We start from the raw sequence: 21,871 nt of genomic DNA, 5'->3' as shown, positions 1-21,871 counted from the left end.
ACTCAAATATACTGAGTTCTTGATTAAGTCACTCTGATCCTAACTTATCTCTGGGAAGATATCACTGCTTGGTGGTATTGAAATACTGCAGAAAGCAGCAAATTCAGTTGGCTACCTTAAGCGTTGGTAAAACTGGCTCCTGGAAAAGGATTTGTAGCAAGGAGTTATTCAATCTGATATTTGCCCTATAAAAATCCATACGGTTCTTGTAGACAACATTCCATATTCCATAACAGCATGGGTTTAACTTATTCTGGAATCAGCACTCATCACTGGGAAGCCACTAAATACATGACTGTGTAGTACTGGAAGATATGAATTTGCATCACTGCTTTTCTAGCTCTATTTGGAAATCAGCTAAGCTGCTTTTGGAAAATGATGGTGCTGAGCAGCTTTGTCCATTTACACTTTTGCCCATTTGCATTATGCCAATGACTCAGATCAGGCCACATTGCCAATGTGCTAGAATTACTTTCAGGCCATAATTGACCCTTGGACTTCCCAGCAAGGAAGTCAGCGTCAGCAGGTGTATTCAGGTGATCTATAATGTGAAGCTATTTATTGGCTGTTAAACCAGCCAATGAGCCTTTCCCTTTCCTAATAACCAGCCCAAGATGTCCCTTCCCTATTTGGGCATCACCACCTTCACAGCTTTGCTGGTGATAGCTGCCATTTGAACATTGCTCCCACAGTCTCTGAATGTCTCCTGCTGTGCTGCCATGTGACTGGTGTGGCTGGGTTATCAAGGAAGGAGGGGCAGAAAATCAGCAGTCCTGTATCCAGATGCGTGGCATTCCTGTCGAGGACACTGGTAATGCACCAGAAGGTGGTGGAGGAGGAGTGCAAAGGGGAAAGTATGACAAAACAGTGATGAGGGACCTGAACCTTGAGGCTGATCAGACCCACCTTCCTGCATATCAGGCCATGGGCCCCTACCAGCATGTTTCTCTCTTCCCCATCACCCTCATCTAGTGGTTAGGTGGCTGCAGGGTAGGTCAGCACAGCGTTCTGATCCCATGGAAAACAAACCCACCAAAGAAAGAAAAATTTCCTGCCCAATCAGCTTGCTCATCCAGCTCTGCAGCAGCCGCACAGCTGCTAAATCAGATGTAAGGGCAGTGAGGGACGACGTGCAGGGAATGGGGAAGGGGAGGGAGCAGGGAAGCACAGCTGTCCTGCTTCCTGGTAAAGCAGCTGCTGCTGGTACGTCATGCCGAAGCATAGCGTGAAAACCATATCCTTCGTTTGTCTGAGCAAAATTCCCTGAATCTGTGCAGCTAACAACACCCAACTCGGCCCATTGGAAAGCTCACTGAGGAATGCTGATGCTGCCCCAGCAAAGGCATAACCCGTGCCCTGTCAGTCACCCAGTGTGGCAGTGATGGGAAGGATGTGACCAAACAGCTGACACCCAGCTGCCAATGTCGCTCAAGTCCTTTGATACGCATGTTAACAGCATGTTGAGATTTAAAGAGAAGCTACCCAAATGTGTCTGGTTTTGGTAAATTGCTATTAAAATAACCCTGTGTATCCATTTGTGGTTGTATCTGTTCTACAAGTGGCTTGTTCCAGGAAAAAGTAATTTGGGCTGTATTAACTCCCACAGGCACAAGCTACACGCTGTTGTCAGTAAAGGAGCAAATCAGCTGCATTATTTCTGTCCTTGGGGACTGCAAGCAGTGATGCTTCTGCCAGGTCCTTTTGATCTGAGGGGGGGAATATTTCCTATCTGTTGGCAATCTGCTATCAACTACACCCACGCTTCCTTAGTGACATTTCATCCACGCTCCTCTATTGTTCGTGCCACTAAAACCTAATGCAAACCCTGCAGCTTTAACACGTTCTCTGCCTGTAAATAGTACTTTGTTCCCCTCATATTTGTTTCTGGTGGCATTGACTCCCAGTCCTCCCATTGCCACCAGCAGCACCTGCCTGAGACCAGCCTTCCCCCCGGGGCAGCTGTGGGGCCGATGCTCCACCAGCCTGCGCTTACTCAGAGGAGCTGCTGCTCTTTGGATGTTATTTCCTAACTTGTCACCTTGTTAATGACTACCATCATCTTTGGTCACTTACTCATTCCTAGTGGAAAATATGTTCAACATGGACTCCCTCCGAGTCCATACTGATTCTACCTGCTCATCTGCAAACAGGGGATGACTCTCCTCTCCCTCTGAAACCTTCACTCAGTGGTGATTCATGTGGCTGAAGCAAGTGCTTGGCAGGTTTGTTCTGGTGGCCAGCCAGTCCCTTTAAAATGTCCTGCTTTGACCATGCTGCCTACCACGCATCAGCCCTGACGGAAATGCTCTGTCTTCTCCAGGGAAGCCACTTCCCATGCCAGGGGCACGTCTCTGTTGTCTCTTCAATCCCAGTGCTCCTATAATTATGCTAGGCTGCTGGGCTGGACTCATACTTTTGTTCTAAGAGCATACTGGTGACTGCTGAAGTGGTGTTTCAGAGAGACTCACCTTACTCTGAGGTTTCTAGGTTTCTAGGTGCTACTTTTGGGAGCTGGCTATTACAACCCAATTGTAGGCATACTCCCTGCTTTGCTGTTTCAGTTACACTGCATTAGCTGAGTTCTTCTGGATGCTCTAGATTGGTATAATTTCTCTGCACAAAGCTGAGGATCTCCATTTAATATTTCCTAATGTATCACTCTGCCTCCTATGTATGTCGCTTAACTAATCAGGGATTTGCTTTCCCCATCTCTATCACAGAGTGAGGCAGTGGTGGTTAACCTGCTGATGGATGTAAAGCCCCTTGCTCAGAAGGCACTAGAGAAGGGCTATAGGTATCCCTGGCTGCAGTGCTGCTGGTTAGCTGTGCAATACTGATGTTTCACTGGGCTGGTTATCTCTCTGTAAACCCTTAGCACAGCAGCGGGCACAAGTTCAGTGGTATACTGGGGTAATTTGACACCAGATGCAACACCTTGCTGAAACCCTTGATGGACACTGTAAGAAAACAGACTTTGCTCAACTAGGCTTTATGTAATAATTACTCTGGGTTAAATATGTCAGGAAGGTTGCAGGACAGGTGCATCAGCTGGGATGTGGGGTACAGCCTGCGTGGTTGCTGCTTGGTGCTCTTTTCAGTACTAGACATTGTCATTCATTAGTTTGTTGCCCTGATAAATGTTTCATTTTCCCACAGGAGGGAAATTACTGAAAGAGAATAACTAACTGCTTTATGATGGTCAGTAGAGCTGATTAAAAAGTATATTTCTTCTGATTCCAGCCATGAAAGGGCAAGGCAGTTAGGAACCACTTTCAGGAGGTTCCTCTACAATCAGCACCCCAATAAAAATATAAAAGAGACTTGCTAAAGTTCTTGTCTGTGTGGTGTAGATACCTTCTCCAGAAGTTATAGTGTATGAGCACACCAAGGCACAAGTGACCCTTCAGTGTGCGAAGTCTGCTTGTTCCAGAGCACAGCATTTTTATGCTATTGTAATTTTTACTTTTTGTATGGAAACATACAAAAGGATAAATGGTTTATAAGTGTGCATATGTTCTAGAACACCACACTTCATAAAAATTGTGTACTTTTGTGTTTCCTCAGAGCCAAAGAGCTTCAAGGCATTATTATCAAGTGATACATTTTAGATTGTGGGGAAGGAATACTTGGATGGGGGGAGTGAAAAGTAGAAGGGAGGTTGGCTGGAAGGGAGGGCTGGTGCTCTTTAACCCATTTCAGGTTTTGTATCCAGACACTTGGCTTAAATGTTGAGCTCAAGGAAGATGATCTTTTTGCCTCCTAGGTATTAAAAGTCCAAATTCCACTGCTCCGTTCTGGACATGAGCTTTCTATGGCATAGTGTGAAGGCCTGAGCTCAGTGACCACTGCCAGCATCAGGAGGGTCTCTGTGGCTGAGTGAAGCTCAGTTTATCTGGGAACTGTCCTCGGAACCAATTTTCAAAGGAGATATGAAGGTTGATGCCAAGTACTGTTCTCATACTTGTATCCACCTTTTTCCAAATCTGCCTGCTGGCAGACTGTACTGCTCCAGAGATTAATTTTTACAGCTCATGGTGTTGTTTTACAGCACCAAAGATCCCTACAGGCAGCTCTGAGGCACAGAGCACACTTAACCTAGTCAGAGACCCACAGAGGCCGCATGAACCTTTGGGAAATTGCTCTGAATAAAAGCTCTGGCACATGGAATCTTCCAGCAGTTGGGAACATTTCACTTGCCAGACTATGGCAAGTAACTGCCAAGGATTTAAGCTTCTCAGCATTAGTAAAGCATGCATACAGTGGTGACTCTTGGGGGTAACTGAAGCATTTCTACAGCACCCTGCAGGTGCAATAGCTTCTATCAGGACTGGGAGCCCAGGACCAATGAAGAGTTAGCAAATATTAGTTGTAGGTACGTGGAGAGGGCAATGTAGCGTATTGTTGCTTTAGTGCTAGCAAAAGATGCGTCTACCGTTCCTTCTTTGCTGACTTACGGAAAGGGGCGTATGGATGCTGAGCTGACTCCTGGCTTAGTCAGGCCCTCAGAATGACAGACTTGGCCCTGATTTGTAAGTGCCTCTCTAGAGACATAACCTAGTTGTCAGAATTTCAGCTGAAATTGGATTTTGTCCCTTTGTGTTAGGATAACCCAACCTCTTATCACAGCCAGCTCTGTAGAGCATCTTGGTTTTTCCTCTCTAAAAACATGAAGCCAAGAGGCTTTCTTGGAAAAATTCTGTACATTTTCAATGGCTACCTATGTGTTCATACAGGCATTAGCCTGTTGAAACAAGTGTGATCTCCACAGCGTCATAAAAATGCTGTAGTTGGATCATGTAACTACGTCACTCCCTCCTGCCCTCCAAAAGTTCTGTCACTCTCTGAGCCTAAGGTCACAGCTAATCTTTTCCTCAGCTTTCAACTGTGACCCATTTATGCTGCATATTTATCTGGCACTTCCATCTCAAAGGCCACTGCTGCTGAGTGAGCTGACCTCTTCTTTTGAAAGTGGACAGACCTTACTCCAAAACCCAGCAGCCTGAAAAAGCGAGGTTTCAGTCTGTCAATGGCACTGAGTGTGGCTGGAAGGGTCTCGCCTGCCTGGCAGTCATTCCTCCCCTTGCTTGGACACCTGGTCCCAGCCCACAGTGGGTATCAGGGAAAGCCAACAGCAGGAACCAACCGCAGCCAAGTCAGGAGGCAGCTCAACTTCGCAAACAGACGTATTCAGGCTGGGTGGACGCCAGGGAGGGCAGCCACACACGACTGATTATCTCTCTGACGCAGTACAAAGCCTGCTGAGAGCTGGGGAAGGTTCCAACATCTGCACATGCCACAGCTGCGATGGTCCTGGGACAGCGGGGATGGCTCCCCCCGGCAGTCCTTCACCTCCCAAGCTCAGCCCCATCACCTCCAGCTGGTCCCAGCGAAAGGGTTAATCCTGTCAGCCTTCAAAAGCAATAGTTGAAACAGGAGGGTGCTAGCACAGCTCCTTGCTACCCCTCTGCAGTGCATGTGCCCTATCATGCTCCTGTTACTTCGATCTCCCTTGGGCATCCACAAAGGCAAAGGAACACACCAGCTCAATAAACAGCCTGCTCTGCTCCTGAGTGCCTTTTCCATATTGGACAGCTGACTTTCCAAGCTCTATAAATATTAGATTAGTACTAGTACCACGTCCCCTGAAAACCCAAAGTCAGGCTCCCAGCCAAGAAGCCATGGATCTGTTTTCTGGCCTAAACCTGTAACTCAGAAACACATCTTATTCCATGATATTCCAAGTGGGAAAACTGGCAGGGAAACACAAGTACTAATTTCTGTCAATTAGATTGTCTTGAATGGAATATTTAATATTTTTAATGGAACTTATTTAGTTGCTGCTCATGGGTACTTTGTAGCTGTCAGAAACTCTGATCTAAATTATTGTTTTAATGAAAGATTGCCAAAGGACTTACATTGTAAACTCCCACACAGGATACCAGTGTGACTATTTCCCCTGGATTTCTGTGCTGGGCAGCCATCATTTGCTGGTTATGGTGCTTGGCACTGGTAACGCCAGTTAGCACATCTACAGACCTATACAAGGCTGATTTCTGAGGGTGTTCACCACAAAGCCAACTGCAGAACCTCCTCAAAAATTCAGACAGAAAAAGGGCTCCTTCATATTTGCGTCAGGGCCCTGAGGGCACAGGGGACTAGTGGCCTTGATTGCCCTGAGCAGCCCTACCTGGGCCCCCACCCACCCCCATCAGCCAGGGTCTCCATTTAAGCTCAGCCTTGAGGGCCTTGTCTTTCCCTTGAGCTGTGCTGTAGGTGCAGCCTCATATCCAGCTCACTCTCTTGCATGGATCAAGGACCTGTGTTGCAGGTAGGTCTATCACTAGCTCTGTTTCTGGCCTGCCTCTGGGACGGACCTTGGATTAATGTAGTAGCCTTGTCTCCAGCCCTGTCCGCATCTCCTGCTGCTCCCTGGGAGTTTGTCCCTGGCATGTGTGAGTCTGTAGGGACAGCAGGTATTGCTGTCCTGGTGGGATGAGAAGGATCCATTGGTAATGTTTTGCTATCTGAAGGAAGATGAGTTTGGGATTCTGTTCCAGGTCTTGACTAGTTTCTCCTACTTGAACCACAGTAAGTAAAATTAAAAAAAAAAAAAATCCATGAGGATCCTAAAACTGCTTCTAAAGGTCACTGTTTTGCTCCATGCAAGTTGCCAAGTTATGAAGTCTCATCCAAGAAACCCTTCCACACGCATATACGTGTGCCTATAAAGCCTTTTAAACCGTCATTTGTGTCCCCTTTTCCAAACATTTCAAGTGGAAATGCAGTTTTTATTTATAGTCTTGGTATATTTTTCAGCCACAATACATAAATACATGCAGCAAGAGCACTGCAGTTAAGTTTGTTTACTGAGTGGCATTGCTTTCCCATTCGGCTGGAGTGGTGAGTCAGCATTGCTGTTGTGCTCACCCTGTTCTCAGACGTCCTCTCCAGCCTTTGGGCCAGAGGGCACTTGCTGAGGGTCAGTTGCTTTGGTATCATATTTTAGGAGATCACTTTTTGTGTTGCCTTCTTGATAGCATGGAAGACTCTCCTTCAGATTACCCTACGATGCAGTGACAGCACAATCCATTAAAAACTTCAAGCTCTTGCTGGATCAAGACAGTTGAAACTCGTGACCTAGTTGTCAAAAAACATGAGATTGGCTTAGAAAATTACATCTATTTTTTTAAATGAGTGCATAGCCTGTGCATTAAGTTCTGGTTTGGGGAATTACTAGGGATACTCTAGTTGCAATTTCAAATTTGTTTCATAAACATAAGGGTAAGAAATGTATTTTTTTGTGTTATGGAAGAGGGGAATCGCTTCGCTCTAGCAGATAAGAAAAGCACCAAAAATTGTGAGACTGGTTTAAAACCAGTGATACATGGACAGAAAAAAGTTGCCTTTATTGTGGATTTGCTGGTGTTTTTCAGCAATTCTGGATCCCTAGACTTTACACGTCACCATCAGTTATGTTAGCAGCGCATTAACTGGCATTGACTTTTTTGGGATCAGCCAGGGCTCACTGTGCCACTGAAGGCTGTACCAGCAGAGCTGGGGTGCCTTCCTACTGTCCTCAGCTCTTTGCAGCAAGTCCTTTTTCTAAAAACACTTAGCATGTTTACTGACTTGTTCAGGACCTGTGCCCCTTTGCAGCTACAGTTCCTGGAACGTAGTTACCTGTCAGGATCCCTTCTCCTTGTTTTCCTGCCCAGGTGGCTGTCAACAGGGATACGGGATGGAGCAGCTTTATAACATGATGGAAGCTAAAAAAAAGGACCGTGCTCTGGACATCTGCTTTGCAGCACCCTCACCTTGGCCTGCAGGACATCAGCTCTGCCACCCTCCCTTTGCCATTTGCAGGTGGGTCTTTTCCGTCCCACTGCGGTGAGTTCGGCTGTGTGCAGCCCAGCAGGACCGGGGTGGGAGGGTAAACTGTTCAGCTGGGCTGTGGAGGAATGAGCAGTTTATTATTTGTTGCTGTTGGATACTGACACCGGAGTACTAGGTTTAACTGCAGCTGCAAGGCTGACCAGAGTACAGAACCAGCATCTCTGAAAGCAATCAGTGGTTTTGTATTTATCCAGGAAATGTTCACAGCAATCTTTTGGGTTCCGGCACTCCCAACAAGCCTGTAGAGCCCTCTTTCTGGTGAGGCTTACCTGGGAGTTGGGAAAACAGGGCTTTTATCAAAAACTGGAGAAGCAATAATTGGAAGGAATGTTGTGTGCACAGATGTGCTGCATTTTACTAAAAATAAGGCTTTTTCCTGTTGATACACCAAAGTCTTGCTGCAAAGCTTAGCCTTGAAACCAGGGCTCTCAGATGCTGCAGACAGACCATGCCAAGGACTTGGCATGGCTTAGTTCGCTTGCTGCCCTGGTGGTATGCTCTATGGAGGCTATGGAGCTGCCTCATAGACTTCCTAAAGACCAGTGTTCACGATTCAAAAATTAAAAATACACAAGAACAGTCCTTGGGCAGTGATGCCCTGCCTAACAGCCCCACCTTATTTCCCCTCTGAACTACATACTGTCCTATAAGTAGTTCTGGCACCTGCTGAAACTAGAAATGTTTCTTTCCCAGAAACCAGACACCAGCAGTGGTTAATGACCACATCCCAAATTGGCAGGGATTAATTCAGCTTCACTGAAGCCAATGAAGCTTCATGGAATTATTCCTGCCCTGGCTCTGAGTCATTAATATGTATAATTCTAGCTGGTTTTATGATCTTCAAATTATTTTGTTAGATTACAAAAGCAATTATCAGATGAAATCTGTCTTTCCTGATTAGTAAAAACCTCTCTATTACAGTAAATTACTGGGCTGAGTTTTTCTGGTGCTGATTTTATGTCGACTCGACTGATCAGCAAACTTAGCTGTGTGAGAACAAGCTCTCACAGGTGCAGAAATGGGCTATATCAAACTAGGGGCTGTAACAAATTTGTTTCTTCCCTTGTATAGAGGCTGTAAAATACATATCTGTGTGTATATATATACACACTGCTATATAGGTGTATATATATGCATGCATTAAATAGTTGCTTTTGAAAAATCTTTGGATATGTAATTGAAGTGGGAAATCCTGTAGTTCAAATTTCTTGATGCTTGGAGAAGTGGACCATTATAGAAGTGACTGCTGTGGGTATATGTGAAATAAGCAATTAAATCTGTGACCCAAGGAGTGGAGTCAAAATAGCTGGAGCCAGGACCTAAGCAGAGCTAGAGTTCAGATAAGTCACAAAACTAACAAATTCAGGCTTACAGCTGTGGGACTGTTCTGGAAATACTGCTCTTGGATGTTGTCAGTTAGAAAAAATTATATGGAATAACGATGACCAGTAACTTTCCCCCTAAGCAGCACCCACCTAGCAGGGAATTAAATGCTTTCTTTATCATTACCTCTGACTCTACATGGGGTTTAGAGCCTGATTACTAAAAACCTCCTAAGCCCCTTCTTGAAGCAGAAGCCTTGAGCAGGAACAAGTGTGCTACTCCTGTACTATTGGTACCTGTATCCTGAATAACATCCCATGAGCTCCAGCAGCAATACTGCTGCTTCACTGGCCTGCTGCTGTCATCATGTCTGGCCATACATGTGCCTTACCCAATCTCTAAGACAGTGCAAGATTGTTAAGACAGGGGATGTGAGCTGCTCAGCTTTCAAGCTCTAAGGGGTTTTATTCTGTTAAAAAAAAAAACCAAACACGCTTGGCAGATTAAGAACTAACTGCTCTAAAGTTAGCCCTATTAAGATAACACACAGGCCCTACAATCCCAGTACTCTGGATTTTAGTGCCGGATGGTGTATCTCTGTATGTATCAAACAAGTTAAGGAACAAAAGCTTTGTATCAAAGTAGTTTATTAAAAAGAAGACAACTTCACTGAAGCTTGCTGTCCTCAAGACAGAATTATGACATTATTGCAGCATTCAACACAATCATAACCCACATATAAATATAACACTATATAGCTCCTGTTCACCTTGGCCAAGTTTTGCCCTAGGTCTGGCCTTGTGCAGTCCTGCCGCCACAACCCAGCCTTGCATACTTTAGTTGCAGAACCTGTTCCTCTGGGAACAGTCATATCCCTTCCTTACTTCAGGCTGCACAGTGCTGTTACTGTTTGGAAGTTGCACAGAAACCCAACACATCTCTTTACAGCTAGAGGCAGTCCTCAGAACCTGCGTGAACACACCAAGTTGACTGACAGCAGCAACACTGGCTGATGTTTAGGGAAAATAAATAGGTAACCAATTATTCAAGTTGCTGCACAGAGCAGCTTCTGATTACAAGGAAGCTCTGCTCTGACCTGCTGCATCGCCACTTCAGCGGTGACAGAAGGACCCTTACACTGTACTGTTTGGTCTAATGCATGGAGTCACCTTTCGCTGCAGCACTTGCGGAGAAGTGCATCACCAGCAGCTGGCTGGCACGCTTCTGCCATCACCTCTGAATGCCCTCCAACAGCATCACTCCTTGCCATCAGCTTTGCACCAAAGTCAGTATTTGTCCTTGCACTGTGGCAAACAGACTGAGCACTCAGTATCTCAGTCATTCAGGTCAGGATGCTGCCATGAGCTGTGGCTTGCTTCCTCCCTAGCCGAGAGGCTGCTGCTTGTTCTTCTCCATTGCTCAAGTCCCCTGGGCCACTTTGGTGATGGGCGTCTTCTTGCACAGCTCCTGATAGAATTCAGATTCCAAAAACCGGGGGTACGAGTTATTCTCCATTAAGCTGTAAACCCTCTTCTGTGCTGCACTGAAGCAGGTATGTGTGGCTTCTTGAATACTCTGCGCAATCATGTTCTTGGTTTGGAAGTCTATGTTTATCTGAAATACAAAAAAGGACATTTACTTTTGAGACCTGAATTTTAGTAAGTATAATACATCATAAAATTTTTGAAGAGGTAAAAAAGGCAAGACCCTATTTGTTACAGGGTTAAATTAATGAAGTTTCTTTTGAGAAAACTCTTTAATATAAAAATTCATATATACTATCTTTCAGTGCTAAACTCAGATATGGTACAGGTGCTAACTGCAGCTGCAGACTTTTCCCAGTTAAGATGGAAACTCTGAAATACTGCTTATGCTGTTTATTAACAGTGAGGTATGTACAATGCAGTTCAGCGTCTGAATCTTAAAGTGCATTCAGAGAAATAAAGGCTGTAAGAACTCAGAACAAGGCACTTATGTGAAATAGTTTTTCTTTACCTCTTTGGGAGCCTCCTTTTCAATGAAGTCATTGTAGATTTTTTTTGCTTTTGATGTCAGTTTCTGGGGTGACTTGGTTTTCTTGAAGTCCTCACAGGCCAGCCAGAACTCTATGTTCTCTTCACAGAACTCAGACTTCAGAAAAGCTCGGAAAGCAGCAAGACCATCTACAGAAAGAAAAAGAGACCACAACACATCAATTAACTGTTTCAGAAGTCTTGATTTTACCTATTGGTCATATCTGTTTCTACCAAAACACTTTGCTGTAGTTCTGGTTCTCTCAGTGACATCATTGCAATAAAAAAATTCCACATTTATATATGCAAATAAACTAACCCTTGAACAGCTTGGCAGGCTTCACTTTGAGTTAGTCATTTTTTTAGGTAAATACAAGCCATTTCTAGCTGGTATGTTCCCTTTTGTGATGCCTGCATCTATATATATTAAAAAACCACCCCTCTCTCTAGATGGGATCTCCTGGGTTAACCTTTACACAGGAGTAAATATTTATGACTGTGCTACAAACCTCTGGAATATTTTTTTCAATGGAAAGGATGACTCAAGTGCAAAGAGCAAAGAGGCGATATTTTAGTCTTTTTGCTCTGCTATTGAATGCTTTTCTCTACAGAGATACAGTAAAACTCTGGGATCACTGCAATTCTGCATTGCAGAATGTATTTGAATGTATTGGTCTTGGTTAAGCAGTGAACTCTGTGACCAAATGCTCTTTTCACATTTGGCAAAGCCAAGCTAATAGGTATGATTTTAACTACAAGGGTTACAGGAAAAAAAAATCCACTACAATGAAGCACTCCTGATGTTTCAATTGGTTTACAATTTTTTAAGAGAACACTTCTATGAATTTTGGCTTTAAACAGTTTAAAGCTTTTAACTTTCAAGACTAGAATCAAAGCTATTTGTGTTAGAAAGGTGCGATGCTGACATGCAAGGAAGCAGTCTCCTACAGACTTCACCATGCCTCTACTCTTGAATGCTTCTTTTTGAAGACAAACTTACATTTATTAGCAAGAAGTTCATCAAAGGCTTCTGCCCACAGCTGGGCTTCTTCAGGGGAAGGCCTGCATAAAGAGATTGTGAACATTAGACCCCATTGCTCAAGCTTTATTGTTTATGTAAAACACTTAAGTTACTTAAGCAGAGTCACTTTCTCATAGCTTACCTGAAGTAGGTGCGGTGTTTCCCCACCTTCTTAGATTTCATTTTAGAAGAATTGGAAGAGTTCTGCAGGAAGTAGCTCAGTCGCGTTTTCCAATCTTTAATGCTGGAAAAACAAAGAAGGAGGTACACGTTGGAAAATGACGACTCAGAAAGCTTTCGACACCAGCCCCTTTACTGGCAAAAGCTGCAGGAGTTTTCCAGGCATCGCTTTGCCCGCCTGCACCCAGAGCGCCCGTCTGAGGGCAAGAAAGCTGGTTTTCCCTCGCTTAAACCAGCGGACCCGCCCGCTAGCCAGGGGCTAGTGCCGGCCAAGGCACAGCCGCAGGTGGCGGAGGCGGGCAAGCTGCTCTGCTCCCACCGACGGCCCGGCCCCGCGGCCGACCCCCCGCCCCCGGCTCGGAGCCTCTGCCCGGGGGAACCCGCGGGGCTGCGGCCCCGACCTCCCCCCCCCGCTCTGCCCCGGGACGGGGACACGGGGCGGACACTCACATCGTCCTCTTCATCCTGCCCTTCTCCGCCTCCTCGGCCTCGCTGCGGCGGCGGCCGCCCCGCTCCATCCGCCCGCCGTCGTGCTGCAGCGCCAGGAACACGGCGCTTTGCATGGCTACGGCTCGCGCCCGCTGCCCCGCCGCCGCGCGCCTTATAGCGCCACCGGCGCGGGAGGGAGCGCCGCGCCCCGCCCCCGGGCCCGCCCCGGCCCCGCCCCCGGGCCCGCCCCGCCCCGGCCCCGGGCCCGCCCCCGGCCCCCCCGCCCGGCGGGGAGGCGGCGCAGCGGGCTGCGCTCCGCCGGCCGTTCTGGGTTTCCTGGTAAGCCCGTGCGGGGGAGTTTTGCGTTCCCCTCGGCACCGCGCCTCTCTTTTCCTTTATTGTGTTTTTCCTTTCTTTTCCCTCTTTTCCCTTTACGTTTCCTGTCCTTCGCGCCTGCCCCGCTCGGCGCGCCCTCGCCAGCGCCCTCTCGGGAAGCCCCGGTCGCACGGGCACCCCCCGAGGGCGGCCGCCCCCGGCGCTGGCAGAGGCCGGCTGGCCTTTCTGTTCCGTCACTCTGAAATGCGCCCTGCATTGCTGCAGAATCTTTTGGTTTTTTAAAGGGAATACAGACTTCTGAGTGTGGCCCGTACACGACAAAGGGTAAGGAAGGACTCAGCCACGGTTCTTCAGAAACGAAGTAACCGTAAATTCGAGTAGATGGTATTTTTGGTGGGCACCTCTCTGCTAGCTCAGGCTATCTATCACCTAATAAGCTGTCTAGACATGTGTTTTTCCTCTGTATAGTGTTGCCACCTACCAGTGAATTGTGTAAATTACTCCCAGTACACGAAGCTGGAATTGCAATGACTTACTCCAGCCTTTGGCTTGTCGGAAAGGCCAGGTGGTCCTTCTCAGCAGCATCCAGCTGAAGGGTATCAATCCCAAAGAATTTGGTTTTAGGGTTCATGTGAGTTTCTCTTTAGCCCACCTTGCTTTTCTGCTCTTTTCTGTGCATGTCTTCCTTTCGACAGTACCCTGCAGCGTGTGGTCTTCTGCCCTAAAAGCAGCGTTCAGAGAGACTGATTCCCAAAACACCGGCTGACTTCAACACAATCTCGTAGCATCAGGTGTCCGATGCTTTTAGGTGATCACTGTAGTCTTACAACCCCTCTGCTTGCTAAATACACACAAAGCTGTGCAAAGGCATTTTGTTTTAAATGAGGTGTATGGAGAAAATGAAAGCATTTAATTTGTGAAAGCATTTAAGCAAGGATGCTTTTCAGTGCTGTCTGTTCTGTCCTTTGCAGTATATAGTGGTGGCCTCATAGGAAAGTAATTTCCATCCCCTACATTTGAGCAAATCGCTTTAAACTATTTTTGTGACAGGTGTCTCTTACTCTTGTATCTAGTACGTACATTTTTTAATGGGAAATTATTATGAGGGTGTTACCATGGGAGGGAGCAAATGTGTAAACAGTAACAGAGGGAAGGCTCTAAGTGCTGTAAAACCATCAGTTCCAGAAACTTTATAGGGGGGAACTTGCCAAAGAAAAGACCAGGGCAGGCAGTGCCTATGTGATGGATGGAGCTGTGCTGACTTGCTTCCAGGCGCTTCCATCGTCACTCTTGAGTGCCAGGGTCAGCCAAGCTGTGCAGCTGTGAATGATTTGGGCAGGAGCTTGCCAGGAGCTGCTGAACAGCCTGTAACACGTGCAAGGACGGGAACACTGGCGGCACGTGCGAAACCCGCAGCACGCAGCCTCCTGGGCGGGGGGGGGTCGGGGGGCTTGCCTTAGAATAACAGATTGAAACTCAGCCCAGGGCCTTGCCCAAAGTAGAGCCTGTGTAAAGGATCAAATGCTCTGCAAGGAGAACAGTACATCCTCACCTTTCACCTGACTTGTAGGAGATTTCCCCATTTTTTATGCTGGTTTCAAGTTTCTTTCTCCTGATTCTCAAAGCTGATTGGGGAGAAATGTGCCCAAGACTAGTGGGAATGGGAAAACTTCAAGGTTTAGTAAGGTACAGCAAGGTTTTGTTAAGCATTTTTATTTTGGGGGCTTACCTGTAGCACACCAGAGATCCTGCTGATGTTTGAAGCCTGACAAAATGTTTTCTTGATGGACTTGCAAGGGTAGAACTGGGATATTCCCAGCATCTGCCAAGCTGTAAAGTTGGCAGCAGTCAGCGTATGGAAAATTGCAGCATGAATCATGTATTTGTCTGATACTTTTTATTTTAAACTTTTTAATAGCTTCTTTCAGATACCCATAAAAATGGAAGTGCCGGTTAAGGAAGGTAGTTATAACATTTGTAATATCTTTAAACAGTGGAAAAAGTAAATAGTGTTCCAGGTAAAAAAAAATAAGCTGAATATGGAATTGTGAGGTTAGATGGCCTTATAAAACATACTTACTGTAACATTTGGTTTAAAAATGATTTAGATTATAATTGAACTTTATTGGCTGCATTAAGGTACATTTTTAGTTTACATTTTTATTATACTTTTAAAGTGGATATCACTGTTTTTTCAGTAAAAGAGAACCTTTACAAAATACTTCCTCGCTTCATCATGCTGTTCAGTGTGTTTTCTGGCTACGATGCTAACCTGTGCCAGGAGGTCAATTACATATCTGCATGATAAAAAGTATTTTCCATTTATGTTTAAAAAAAACACACACAAAAAAGCATCTGACCTCAACCAATGTCATCCATGCACTGTACAATGAGCCAGTCAGGCCTGGCATGGGGGGAGTGCTTCTGGGAGGGGGCCGCTGGCTCCCCTTGCGCTGCCTCCCCGGGGAGCAGCATGCGGGCGGCCCTGGCTGGCCGGCTGCACCACCGGGTGCTGCCTGGAAGAGCATTTGGGCTTGCTGAGCAGTTTTGGATACACCAAGCCTAAGTATTATTTTGTTTTACCAATTTCTAGTTTTCGAAGCAAGGGTGGCAAAGGGGCTCAGTTTGTTAGCCTGCCTTTCTGAAGGTGGGTCTGGTTTCATACAACGGATAACATACGCTGATCTGGCAAAGCGGGATTTGGCATCTCAACCCTGTCCCACGCTGTTTCTTGCAACAGTATGTGGAAAAATTCAGGAAAATTAGGTATTGCTGCTCTCCAGAACAGCCCTGCATTGCAATTGCAGCACAGGTTCAGGTGTATTATCGTAGCCCAGTGCATACTGCTGCTGAAAAGTAAGTGCCTCCATCTCGTGATGCCTCTTGTTGGGAATGGGGCTGTGGGGCTTGTGGCCCTGGCTGTGTGACTCAAACCAGCGTACAGATCAGCACTCAGATTTGTCTGTGTACACGCTGACCTCTGCTCTTTCAAAACAGTGAAGCTCTTGGTAGCTGAGGACAAATACAAACATAGTGCCAGAACTTTTCCTTTACGTGCTTCTTAAAGCTTCAGTCTATTTCTGTTACACTAATCTCATTGTCAAGGAGAAAGGCCAATGGAAAGTGATGGGGGGGAGCCTGTCGCCCAAACTTTGCTGTTGAAGTCAGTGAGAATTTTGCTATCGCCTGCAATGAAATCTGATGTCAGACGTTTAATGACACAAGCTCTCACCCTGGAGATAACACTTCTCTTTGCAGAGGCTTTCTTGAGAATGTTCTGTTCTTCTGCTTATATGATTGCTATGAGCATCAGTGATGTCTGGATGTACAGAGGACCGTAATATATGCAATAAACATCCAGGATGGAAGATGAGGGTTTTTTTCCATCTCAGTTACGTTATGTGTTGCAATAGCTGTGTTCATCTTTTTCAAGTCCCCAGTGAGTACTTGTTCTCACTGCATAATACTTAAATTCGTGTCTGCGTTTTCTGAAATGCCAGCCTTTGTTACTTCTTTTTATAGAGAAGACTTGGATGATAGCAAATAACATATAAAAAATGGTACAGAGACGTAATAGCTGAGTTTCATAAAGCCAAGAGGGGAGAATATGCTTTTGTATGGTAGTTCAAACCATGCATTAGAGTTATGTGAGGGATGCCTCATTGAATTCTTGGTGTCTTTGACTAGCTGAAAAATCATATTCAAAAGAAGGAATAAGATGTTGAGCTATGTCTTTTTGTTTCGTAGTACAAATTGCAAATTACACGAGTCCACTTTCTTGTATTTTTACAGTACTCTCTTTAATTTACAGCTGTTCAGTCCTGGTGCTGTGTCTGTGAGATGGTTCACGTAAGCATGAGAACAGGAGATCAGCGAAGAACGCCACCGTGCTGCTTATAATAGCATCAGCTGAGCCTCTGTTCTTACCTCTCTGTTAGGCCGTGTCTTCTCTGAGGCCCAGAGGACTGATATGTATTTGTACAAAAGAGAACAGAGGTTTGCCACTCTTTCTGGTATTTTTTGTATAAGAGAAGATGTTTACTCAAACCCTTAGTCTGATTCTAGTTCTGTTCATTGCATTCTGCCTTTCTAGTCCCTTTTACTATTTCTATGGCATGTAGTCTGCGTGGGTGTTTGGGTTTTTGTTTTGTTTTTGGCTTGTTTTTTTGTATAATTACTTGAAGCTTGCTGAGGTCAAGTTGTTGCATTCTCTGACTTTGGCCCTGCAGGCTGTGCCTCACTGGCTGCTGTACTTCCCCCGGTACTATTTTCCAGTCATAAAGCTGAAAACATGCAAATCATAAGAAGTCATTTCTGGATCTAAATTTAGCACTACTGTGGATTAGCACTAAGACTGGACCAATTATATGTTCAGTCTTTCCTAAATAGAAAAGAAAATGTCTCATTACAAATGGGTAAAAGGATGTGTACGTATCTGTTATAGTGACACTAAAAAGAATACGAATTTAGGCATCGAGCAGTTGATTGTAATTCCGCCTCTACCTGCAGACATTTGGAAATGTTAGTTTTTAAAGGGAAGATACTCAGTAACAGCGGGTGAGAATCAGAACAGCGGGTTCCCTGAGGATCCTGGGATGGCTGTCCTGCTCATGTAAGATCTGCTTTATCCCTTCTGCAAAGACAAGCTGAAAGGAGACCTGTAAATATAGTCTGCATTTTGAAGGACAGGACATTCTCATATTCCTTATGTCTTTAGTCAATACAGAAAGCAAACAGCTTAGCAAAAAGCAGTATATTTTTAACAATGACATTTCCTTAGCAGATCCGAGCTGGGTTACACCATCTCAGGTAAAGAGATCTGATTAATCTTGTTTGAGGATAACTAGGTATTGCAGAACCCTGGCTCCATGTTCTGTTCAAATTGCAGTCTATTCCCCCCACCCCCCGCAAAGGCCGTATTTGTTAAACCGAGTGTGCAGAGGGACATTAAAAAATCAAATACGTTTGTTAAATCTGGATGTGGGCACCATCTTTATCATATTATCTGCATGTAACGTAGTCAACACAGAGTCCTTTTGGTGACTATTTAATCCGTCTTAATGAAACCCCCTGTAAATGCCTAAATGGTATGAGTCAGATATTGATCTAGAAAGTCTCCGTGGCTTACAAAATCAATCCCTTTTACAACTCCTACAGGTGAGTACTGTCAGGACCACAACAGTGAGAAAGCTGAAGATTACACAGGAGTATAAAAATATTTGCATCACCTAAAAAGTTCAGATTTTTGAAAAGAAGCATTTCCTTTGAAATGGAGATAAAATGTTAGTCTTTCCTGTTTCATGATGGACAGAAAAGTTTAAACAAAACCATTTCTTGGATCAACCTGATCTCCATGCTGGGCAGAACTAGCAGAGGTTTAATTAGTCTTTCTTAGTGGAAAATAAAAACACTAGCAAAATACCAAATTTGTCAGTGGAAATTTTTTAAATTTTCTTAAAACTATTTTAGAGTGGTATTTTCTCTTCATCACTTTCCATGTGCAGTATAGGCTCTCTGTGAAAAGTAGAAAGGTAATGAATGTCTTTCAGATGTGGTAAAGGATGCACGGTAATGGAGAGGAGAGAAACCACTACGTGAGCAAATCCACTCAGGTAAGTCAGAGGACATTTCATCTGAATAAGGGCAGCCTTACATCCTTTCTACTTATCATATTGACAAAAACTGTTCCAAAGTGTGTCAAGTTAATATCTCTGGAGTTAGAAAAGGCCAGAATGAAGGTTTCCTGTGCAATATTAGTAATCCCACATTTATCCAGTGGCACCCTTGCGTGCTCCCAGAGTGAAGGCTGGGAGATAAATGAAGGATGGTGTGGTATTTGTCTGGCTTCATCAAACTGTGGAAATTCCCTCCTGGTGGTTAAAGAGTACACTGAAGAGGTCAGACCCTACCAGCATTGTGCTGAGGGTGCAGACCGTCTTGCAGGTAGCCTAGGAGAGAGACATAGCCAAGTAGCTTGACAGCTTAGTCATTCCCTTAATGCCAAGTATTGCAAGATAATGTCTCAGTCCTCCAAGTGCATTAGTTGTAGGCAGATACATTGTTCCCCTAGAACATTTTTCTCATCAGCTATTAGTTCAGCATTCAAACAGGTCTTCAGAGAAAAGCAGCTCATAGCTGACTTTAGGTGAATCATTCCATGTGGAAAATAATGGTCTAAACTTTTAAAATACATGGATAAGAATGATAATGCCACTTTTTGTGTTTGAATGTACGTTAAACAGGTAAAACTCCACAGAAATTAGTAGAGATATGCTCTGCTGCAATTCCAGCATTAGACTTAGAGCAGTTACTGTCACAGCAGACAACGGTGACGGGTAATTTTGCATTAAACAAGCATTTTCTGGGATGTTTACAGAGCTAGGAAATGGCAGTGCAGGACTGTACATTACCACGGGTGGTACTTAGAAGTCTAAGAGGCTGCATATAACTCATTGACTATGTTTTGGCAAGCTGTATTTTAAATAGATGGTAGTTGGTTCCACACTGTGTCACAGCCTTCAGCTGGGAGTCGTGATGAGACCTCTACGTTAATATAGTCAGTATTTTCCTGGTTGCAAGAAGATGCTCTTCAAGGATTGCCTGAAGCGTCACTGAGAAATGAGAGCAAGAAGCCTTGATTAACAAAAGATCTAATAAAAATTTAAAATTTCTTTACTGACCATAAATACTAAAATGTACCAAATAGATAATTTAAAAACAAAAAGGTAAGTCTTGCCAGTTTGTAAAGGATGGTATAGATTGATCAGAAGTGTCAGAGAGTGGAATATGCCTGTGAACAAACTCCTATCTGAAAGTTTGGTAAAGACCTGGAAAGGCCGGCAAGCTGTGGACCCACCCAAGGATGTTGATCAGCTCATTTGGAACCTCAAAAGACACCATAAATCCTAACCTTTACAATCCCCCAGCTAGGATGAAACACATTGATAAAGTCCTGGGAAGAGAGCGATCTTCCAGCATACATCTAGATGGAAAGGAACGGAGAACCAGAATGTGTCTCTTGAGTTGCACACGAGTGGCCAAATGTGGATGCTTCCTTTGCTTTCCTCAGGTGCAAAGAGGCCTTGCAGATCAGCATTTCTCTCTTGGCTGGTAGCTTCTTTTCAAAGATAAACAGCTACTGCAGATGAGGTGCATACTCTGTGATGTTAGCTGTGAATTTACCTGACCCTTTCAGTAAGCTTTTCTTAACGCTAAACTCTTTTAAAAATGAAACCAGCTGTGTGGCAGTTTCTAAACATACACTTCAAAATAGGATCCTTCAGTACTTTTTCTGATACACGTTGCTCTGAGGTGTGACGTGAGCTGCAGTTCAAGTTCTGGAATGGTGAACTTATCATAGAATCATTAAGTTTGGAAAAGACCTTTAAGATCATCGACTCCTACCACTAAGCTATCACTGCCAAGTCCACCACTAAACCATATCCTCAAGCACCACGTCTACCCTGCTTTTAAACACCTCCAGGGATGGAGACTCAACCATTTCCCTGGGCAGCCTATTCCAATGCTTGACAACCCTTTCAGTGAAAAAGATTTTTCTAATGTCCAACCTAAATTTCCCCTGATGCAGCTTGAAGCCATTTCCTTCATCTTATCATTTGTTACTAGGGAGAAGAGTCCAACCCCCGCCTCGCTACAACCTCTTTCAGGTAGTTGTAGAAAGCGATAAGGTCTCCCCTCAGCCTCCTCTTCTCCAGGCTAAACAACCCCAACTCCCTCAGCTGCTCCTCATAAGACTTGTTCTCTAGACCTTTCAGCAGCTTTGTTGCCCTTCTCTGGACGCATTCCAGCACCTCGGTATCCTTCTTGTAGTGAGGGGCCCAAAAGTGAACACAGTACTTGAGGTGCAGCCTCACCAGTGCCAAGTACAGGGGTACCTGCTCCTGCTGGCCACACTATTCCTGATACAAGCCAGGATGCCATTGGCCTTCTTGGCCACCTGAGCACACTGCTGGCTCATGTTCAGCCAGCTGTGAACCAACACCGTCACGTCCTTTTCCTCCAGGCATCTCTCCAGCCACTCCTCCCCAAGCCTGCAGCATTGCATGGGGTTGTTGTGACCCAAGTGCAGGACCCGGCACTTGGCCTTGTTGAATCTCATACTGTTGGCTCTGGCCCAATGATCCAGCTTATCCAGGTCACTCTGCAGAGCCTTCCTGCCCTCCAGCAGATTGACATTTCCACCCAGCTTGGTGTCATCTGCAAACTTACTGAGGGTGCACTCAGTCCTCTCATCCAGATCATCAATGAAGATATTGAAAAGGACTGGCCCCAACACCGAGACCTGGGGAACACCACTCATGACTGGCCGCCAACTGGATTTGACTGCATTCACCACCACTCTCTGGCCTCAGCCGTCCAGCCAGTTTTCAACCCAGCACAGAGTGCACTTGTCCAAGCCGTGAGCAGCCAGCTTCTCTAGGAGAATGCTGTGGGAGACAGTGTCAAAGGCCTTACTAAAGCCCAAGTAGACAACATCCACAGCCTCCCCCTCATCCACTAAGCAGGTCACCTTATCATAGAAGGAGACCAGGTTAGTGAGGCAGGACCTCCCTTTCATAAACCCGTGCTGGCTGAACCTGATCCCCTGGTTGTCCCGCATGCGCTGCATAATGGCATTCAAGATGATCTGCTCCATGACCTTTCCCGGCACCAAGGT

The 21,871-nt window shown here is 45.3% G+C and overlaps 1 protein-coding gene and 1 long non-coding RNA gene across 4 annotated transcripts; one reads left to right on the top strand and one right to left on the bottom strand.

The window, feature by feature from the left end:
- Positions 1–9,892: 9,892 nt before the first annotated feature.
- On the bottom strand, positions 9,893–13,026 carry RGS2 (regulator of G protein signaling 2). The gene is made up of 5 exons (XM_064454732.1): positions 12,880–13,026; positions 12,392–12,493; positions 12,229–12,290; positions 11,212–11,378; positions 9,893–10,830 (listed from the first exon to the last, which is right to left on the bottom strand). The coding sequence occupies exons 1-5, from the start codon at positions 12,990–12,992 to the stop codon at positions 10,636–10,638; spliced, it is 639 nt and encodes a 212-aa protein (XP_064310802.1). The 5' UTR covers positions 12,993–13,026; the 3' UTR covers positions 9,893–10,635.
- A 104-nt stretch (positions 13,027–13,130) lies between these two features.
- Positions 13,131–18,146, top strand: LOC135313915 (uncharacterized). Of its 3 annotated transcripts, XR_010373410.1 has the most exons (5): positions 13,131–13,197; positions 13,479–13,518; positions 13,890–14,002; positions 15,123–15,156; positions 17,006–18,146. It is a non-coding gene; the product is annotated as an uncharacterized LOC135313915 (long non-coding RNA). The 3 variants fall into 3 exon arrangements; XR_010373408.1 differs by lacking the exon at positions 13,479–13,518; XR_010373409.1 differs by lacking the exon at positions 13,131–13,197 and having other exon boundaries at positions 13,206–13,518.
- The last annotated feature ends 3,725 nt before the right edge of the window (positions 18,147–21,871 follow it).

The sequence above is a fragment of the Phalacrocorax carbo genome, chromosome 6, assembly GCF_963921805.1.
Source record: "Phalacrocorax carbo chromosome 6, bPhaCar2.1, whole genome shotgun sequence".
Taxonomy (NCBI): Eukaryota; Metazoa; Chordata; class Aves; order Suliformes; family Phalacrocoracidae; genus Phalacrocorax; species Phalacrocorax carbo.
The sequence above is the reverse complement of the archived record's forward strand: the minus strand, read 5'-3'. Positions and strand labels throughout refer to the sequence as shown.